This window comes from Triticum dicoccoides, chromosome 7A, assembly GCF_002162155.2.
Source record: "Triticum dicoccoides isolate Atlit2015 ecotype Zavitan chromosome 7A, WEW_v2.0, whole genome shotgun sequence".
Lineage (NCBI taxonomy): Eukaryota > Viridiplantae > Streptophyta > Magnoliopsida > Poales > Poaceae > Triticum > Triticum dicoccoides.
In genome coordinates, this window is record NC_041392.1 from 34,417,222 (window position 1) to 34,424,361 (window position 7,140).

The following is a 7,140-nucleotide window of genomic DNA, read 5'->3' on the forward strand; positions in this document are numbered from 1 at the left end:
GTGCATGCAGGGTGGGACAAAATGGCTGCACCGCTCGAGGTTTCCTGAGTGGTTGATGCAGAGATTCGAAAGCAGCCACGAGGACGATAGAGAGATTAGAAAGACTCGCACAGAAAGCAGGGCCAATTTCCTTTTGGAACCTCTCTGCTGTGCATTTCCAGGTCTGAACTTGGAGAAACAAAATTACAGTCGACAGGGATGGAGATCGAGGAGATTGAGACCACATCCACGAATCCACCGAGCATTGTCACGAAGAAACGAAGAGCTGGGGTAAACAATTGTATTCGAGAGAAACATACTACTGCTAGTTTCCTTTTGTTATTTATTCCAAGAAGAAAAGGGTGAAAGAAACAGTGGACCGACGCATGGGAAATAAAAAGATGGCGCCAAAACAAACTCCGGCGAAACTAAACGGCGACGAGACGCCCGACGACCTCGCTACGACCATGAGTAACACGATACAACACCGGCAGCAGCTGCCGCTTGCTGGCTGGTAAAGTAAACATCGCCGGCCGGTTGGACCGGCGACAGATACAGGAGAGTATAAGCTCGCCGTGGTCACACGGTGAGCCCGCGCATGAACTCCCACTCCTCGTCATCATCCTCGGCGGCGCCCGCCGCCGACCCCTCCGAGTCGCTGCTCATGCCGCTCGACTCCGCGCCGCTCATGGCCGAGGCCTCCTCGGCGTCGAACGACAGGTACGGCATTGACCCGAACGCCCTGGCGAGGGCCGCGGCGGTGACGCCGTCGTCGGCGGTCCTCTGCTTGAGCACCTCGAACATCACCTCCGGCTCGTGCTGCATGGCGCGGAGCACGTCGGCGCAGGACGGGCCCGGCGCGGCGCGCGTCACGGCGAAGCAGTGCGGCCCGTCGCTCTGGGAGACGCGCACCACGCTCGGCCCGCCGAACAGGTTGTGCAGGCCGCCCAGCGCCTCCTGGTAGGCGCCGCCCAGGAACATGCCCAGGTAGTAGCCGCGGGTGCCGTGGGTCGGGAGCTCGTGCAGAGGGAGGCTGCTCCTGCCGCCGATGAACTGGTCCACCTTGCCGTCGCTGTCGCAGGTCAGGTCCGAGAGCACGCCGTCCACGGCGGGCCGCTCCTGGAGCCGCTGGATGGGGATGATGGGGAAGAGCTGCTCGATGGCCCACATGTCCGGCAGCGAGGTGAACACCGACAGGTTGATGTGGTACCTGCGCGGCCCCTCCGCCGCGCCCATGCCGCGGGCGACGATCTCGCACAGCCCGTCCACGGCGGCGAGGTGCTCCAGCCCGAGGACACCCTCCTTGAACTGCTCGGCGCAGCGCCGCTTCAGCTGGTCCGCGTACAGGCCGCAGGTGTCGAAGTCGCCGCGCACGGCCGAGGCCATGAGGTTGCGGTAGTCGCTGCGGCAGTCGTCGGTGAGCTCATCGAGCAGGTAGGCGGTCGCCGGGTCCATCATGTTGGAAGCCGGCGCCGTCGCGGAGAAGGCCTCGAAGATGAGGACCGAGTGGTGCGACACCAGCGCGCGGCCGCTCTCGCTGCAGATGACAGGGTGCTGCACGCCCTTGCGGTCGCAGACGCGGCCGACGGCGACGACCACGGCCGCCGCGTACTCCTCCAGGCTGTAGGCCACCGACATGTCGGTCTGCGCCGAGTGCGTCCCGTCGTAGTCGATGCCGAGGCCGCCGCCGACGTCAATGACGCGCATGGCCGCGCCGAGGCGGGCGAGCTCGCAGTAGATCTGCGCGGCCTCGCCGACCCCGTCGGCGAGCAGAGCCGTGGTGGGGATCTGGGAGCCAATGTGGAAGTGCAGGAGCTGGAGGCAGTCGAGCATGGTGAGGGCCTTGAGCTTGGCCACCACGGAGAGAATCTGCGCGGCGTTGAGGCCGAACTTGCCCTTCTCGCCGGAGGTGGCGCCGAAGTGGCCGGCGTGCTTGGTGCGCAGCTTTGCGCGCATGCCGACCACCGGGCGGATGTTGAGGCGGCGGCTGGCCTCGACGACAATGTCGAGCTCCTCCTCCTGCTCGAGCACGATGACGGTGTTGAGGCCCATGGTGCGGGCGATGAGCGCGAGCGAGACGTACTCGAGGTCCTTGTAGCCGTTGCAGATGAGCAGGGCGTCGGGGCTGCCGCGGGCGACGAGGCAGCTCATGGTGAGCAGCAGCTCGGGCTTGGAGCCGGCCTCGAGGCCGAACCCGAAGGGCGCGCCGAACTCGACGATGTCCTCCACCACGTACCGGTCCTGGTTGCACTTGACGGGGTAGACGCCCTGGTACCGCCCGGCGTAGCCCGTGGAGCGCACGGCGTAGCCGAAGGCGGCGTTGAGGGTCTCGACGCGGTGGCGGAGCACGTCGGGGAAGCGCACGAGCAGCGGCAGCGCGAGGCCGAGCCCGCCGCCGGCGCGCGCGCCGGCGGCCCGGGCGACCACCTTGGCGAGGTCGATCTCCTGGCCGGGCAGCGTGGCGGCGCCGTGCGGGCGCACCGCGACGTCGCCGTCGTCGTTGACGAAGAAGTAGGGCGCGCCCCAGCCGTCCACGTTGTAGAGCGCCGACGAGAGGTCGGCCGACCAGGCGGCCACCTCGGGCTTCTCGGCGGCGGCCGCGGCGACGACGGCGGCGGGGCCCAGCATCAGCGGCGCGGCGACGAAGCGCGGCGACGCGTCGCAGGACGCGGCGAAGGGGTGGGCCACGGGGGCCGCGGCGTCCACGGCGAGCGCAGGCATCTCGTCACGGAAATTAGCAACCGGAGAAAGCTAATCCGCTGGGGAAAAAAGTCAGAAATCTTTTTTGTTTCTTTGTGCTGTAGTCAGGAATTTCTCTGCTATTTGCTTCTGCGAAAAATCAGAATCCGATGAAGAAGAAAAGAATTGTGTGTGGCGAAAAAGCTGTAGATCGATCGACGAACAGCGAAGAAGAAAATTACGGCAAAAAGTCAGTAATTATGAGGATCGAAATCTACTGGCGGGTGTTGAGATTCCGACGATCACTGATGCCAAAAGAGGAAGTTCTGGAAGGGGAGGTAGAAGAAATCTAGGACGGGATTTTGGATCCTGTTGTAAGGAAGGGGGCTTAGAAAGCCGCCGAGGCCGGAGCCCCGGCTACCCCCGCAAAAGTTGCAGGCGGGCGGGGGGCGCGCGGCGGGGAGGGTCGCGTCGCCGGTTGTGGAGGCTGGGCTCCCCACGCCGGCGTTCAGTCGGGGCTGGAGAAACCGCGGCGGCGCTGGGGTGGATCGATTGGTGGTGCGGTGGAGATGGATGCGCAGATGGGAGAAGGAGCGAGCGTTGCTGGCGGTGGATGGGTTTGCGGCTGTGCGTGGCGCCGGCTTTATAGGAGGCCCGCAAGGCCCGTGGGGCCCATCCTTTTTTTTTTGAGAGAAAGAAGAGAAAGAGAGAAGTGGACGGCTGGGGCGCAGCCTCCCCCGGTCATCCATCCTAGTGTTGGTGAGATGAAAAACTTGCCGCTTCCGTTGAGCCTCGGCTGGCTTGCTGGCGAGCAGTGGACGAGCGGGGTAGGTGCGGTTTGACCCCGCCCGCCCTCCCGCGGGTCCCGCGCGTCAGTGGGGGTACGGAAGGCTCCTGCCGCGCCTCGTGGCTGCTCCGGCCTGACGGCGCTGGGAGTAGCGGTGGTTGGGGTCGTGGACGGGGCCCGTTAATGGCGACCCATGCCCTTGGCCCTTGGCTTGACCTGACCTGCGAGCGGTGGTGGTTGAATGCATCCCCGCTCGACCAGCCGGACCCGCTCACGTTCTTTGATCCCTCCTCGGGGGATCGGACGGCCGGGGAAGCCCCAGATCGGACCTGTGCCCGGCTTTGTATGCGGCTCATTGGCGAGCGGCCCCGGGCTCCGCCGGTAGTAGCACTGTAGCAGGGGCAGGGGCAGGGGCGTGGGCCGTCGCAGATCGCATATGCGCACCAGAACCGGGTCAAGGGCAGGCCGCGCCGGGGTCAGTCAGTCAGTGCGTGTGAACCGCACAGGCGGATTGGGCAAACATGGTCGAATCGACCGCACTCTCTTCCGCACTCGTCCTTCCTTTCGCCTGCCCGCATCGTCGGCCTCCTCCGAACTTGCTCCAAGTTTGCCCCGCCGACGTCCACCTCTATCGTAGCCACCAATGTACACTCCAGCATCCGCCCACGCCTTGGAGGATGGGTCCGTGAAGTACGTCGAGGTCCCCTGCCACTGGCGGAGCTATGTGTTATGGGAGAAAAATGTTGGTCTCCCTTTGTACCTACCCGCTCAACTTTGATGTGTAGCTCCACCACTAGAACAAGGCGGAGACAATCGCCAACGAGAAGGCGGAGAAGAGAATACTAGAGGAGGACAAGGACATTGTAGATAGAATTTGCCGCGTCCAAGCCCTTCGTTACACCCGCCGGAGGGTTCACACTCGCACCCGACGTCGTTCTAGTGTTGATCAACTTGAGCTATCAAGGTCCGGTCATGGTGGAATCTGCTCGATGTTCCTCCCAACCACCCTCACACCAAGTCGCTTACATCCAGCCAAAGCAAAACATTCGTTCCTCCAATCCTCTCCTCCAAAGAGCTATGCTAGCTATAAAGGAATAATAAGGCCTAATAGGCCTATTCATGACATGGAAGCCACTTCGGGCTTCTTCTGACCCGCGTGGGCCTCGCGTTGCTTTCCGACTTCTGGCCCTGCTCGCTGTCGTAGTTTGAATCCTTGCCTCCTAGTGTATCGAGAAGAGTGCGGTGCTGTAGGATCTGGCTAATCCAAACATCTAGGCTATCGAGAAGAGTGTGAGTCACATGTAACACGGTGATGATAACGAAAACTTACAGGTTCATCGGAAAGTTTAACAAGGGGCTAGATAACTCGAGAGTGGGTTTTGCTCCTTCGACGATGGATAGATATTCTTAGGTCCCTCTCAGTGTGACGGCATCCATCATTGTCTGGCCAAACACAGGTGACTGTGTCACGAGGATGCCAGAACACAATAATGAGAAAGAAGAATAAAACCAATAACGAGGATTTCGGTATAGTGAGCACGGTGATGACTCAAGAGGATACCGATGCATACCGGTTTTTGTGAAGTATCGGGAAGCAAAGGAAACATCACATGATAACCAAAAGTTCGCTCGAATATCATTCTTTACTCATAGGGATCGATCTGAACGTTCACGATTCTATTGTCGATCATTGAACGAACGGTTTCGTTCATGTCTATGAGTTACCGAACCTACGGGGTCACAAGCTCAAGGCAATCACGATTTGCTAAGTGTTATTCAGACGAGAGTGATGAGAATATATTTCTGAAATTGTTTCATTAATAATCAGAATAGTTTCGAGAGAATCCGAAAGCGTTTCGGGCTCAGCGCTATACAAAACACGAAAACCTTTTTTTCTACCTGACGCGCGGGACTAAATAAAATCATAAAACAACCTCTACAGATCCCTAATAAAACCACTACATAAGAGGCGGTTCATTTTATTCATTATTTACAAATCAGTGCTAAGTTTTGTGAACATTTTCTAAAATTTTATGGACATTTTTTCAAACTCTTAAATACTATTTGAATACTGGATCATTTTTAAAAATAATGAACATTTATTTGAAATCGTTATGTTTTTATAAATATGCGAAGAATTTTTTGAAATTGTGAACATTTTACGATTACCCAAATTTTTTTTGAATTTATAAACATTTTATAATTTCTCAATACATTTAAAAAACTCGCAACTTATCGAAATTTGGTTCTTTTGAAAATCCTAAATTAATTTAAAGAAAAAAAAAGCAAAAACAGAAATGATAAAGTAAAGAGCAAATAAAACGAAATAGAAAATAGGGGGCGGCAACACGCACATGGGCCAGCCCATTGCCGCGTGCTAGAGAGAGAAAATGCAATAAAAATGGGTTAAACCAAGAATCGCACCCTGGTCCACCGTGTTGAAATGTGCGACCTTAGCCTTTGAGCTACTCATGTGTTCGTGTTATTTAAGTGTATCAGCATATATGAGCGAAACCTAGTGGCGATTTTGAATGAAAAACGAATCATTTTTCTTCACTTGAATATTATCAACTTTTAGACACTTTTAAAGACGGAATAGGCAGAAGCAATCTGTGCTTTATTGTTAGATAAAGATTTAATACCAACGAGCCTTAAAAAGGCCAAGAGGTGGAAGATAACTTGGGCCACAAAGGTCGAAGTGTTAGAAGCCCAATGTGGTTCTAATCTCCTTCCTCTAATTCTCTGACGATGATTAGCTTTGGACGGTGAAGCGCTAATGGATCGTGAAGGTTGCACGCTTGCAACCAAGTAGAGAGCCCGTGATTTTGGTCTTCGGTTCGAGTGACTGTTTGTGGGCGGTTTGCGGGATCGTTCATCAACGGTTCGAGGTACTCTATGATCTACACTGATACGGTCTTCTTTCGCTGCAACTCGGTGACGGTAACGAGATTTTGGATGTGCATAGGCGTGAATTTCTTTTGTTTTCTACTACGTTTTCCAACAACGCCGTCGTGCTGACCTAGATCCCATCTATCTCTCCACCCTCTTTTGCTGGATCAAGATGATGGAGACGTCATCGAGCCGTATATGTGCATATCTCGGAGGTGTCGTCCGTTAGACGCTGGGTTGAATTGAATCGCGAAGGAAGTACGACTACACCAACCACGATCTTTAGATTGTTGGCGCTTTTGGTTTATAAGGGTATGTAGACACTTCCCCTCTCATTGCTAGCATCTCCGTAGAATTGATCTTGAGTTTTTCGTAGATTTTTTTTGTTTTCCTTGCAACATTCCTCATCAGCCGGGTCCGACGTGCCATGTGGCGTCCGGGCCACCACATATCCGCCCCATATTTGAGCTGGTTATGAGGTATACCAGCCAGCCGTCTGGGTCGGGCTTTGTTATTTCCAAATGTTTTTGTGTTTGATTTTCCATTATAAGCCGATTCAACTCTCTTCTTGTGTATGCGAAAATTGTGAGATCTCCCCATTCCTTGATGAGGTTCCCAGAAACAGTTTATTTTTCATAAGGTAGAAAATTGTGATCGAACTGTCTTTGGAAAAACAACATGTGATCCAACTGCCTTCGTAATTGTAAACAAGAAGTATGTTTATTGGCAAAAGAAAAGTATATCTATATCCGAAAAAAACAAAACAAGAAGTGTGTTGATGGTCATGACAGAAAAGAAGAACAAAA

General features: G+C 55.3%; 1 protein-coding gene across 1 annotated transcript; it reads right to left on the minus strand.

The window, feature by feature from the left end:
• Positions 1–266: 266 nt before the first annotated feature.
• On the minus strand, positions 267–3,265 carry LOC119332220 (arginine decarboxylase 1-like). The gene has a single exon (XM_037605406.1). The coding sequence runs from the start codon at positions 2,698–2,700 to the stop codon at positions 559–561; it is 2,142 nt and encodes a 713-aa protein (XP_037461303.1). The 5' UTR covers positions 2,701–3,265; the 3' UTR covers positions 267–558.
• Between the last annotated feature and the right edge of the window lie 3,875 nt (positions 3,266–7,140).

What these genes read in the sequence shown, in the direction of transcription:
- LOC119332220 (XM_037605406.1), bottom strand. Translation starts at nt 2,700, where the DNA reads ATGCCTGCGCTCGCCGTGGACGCCGCGGCCCCCGTGGCCCACCCCTTC.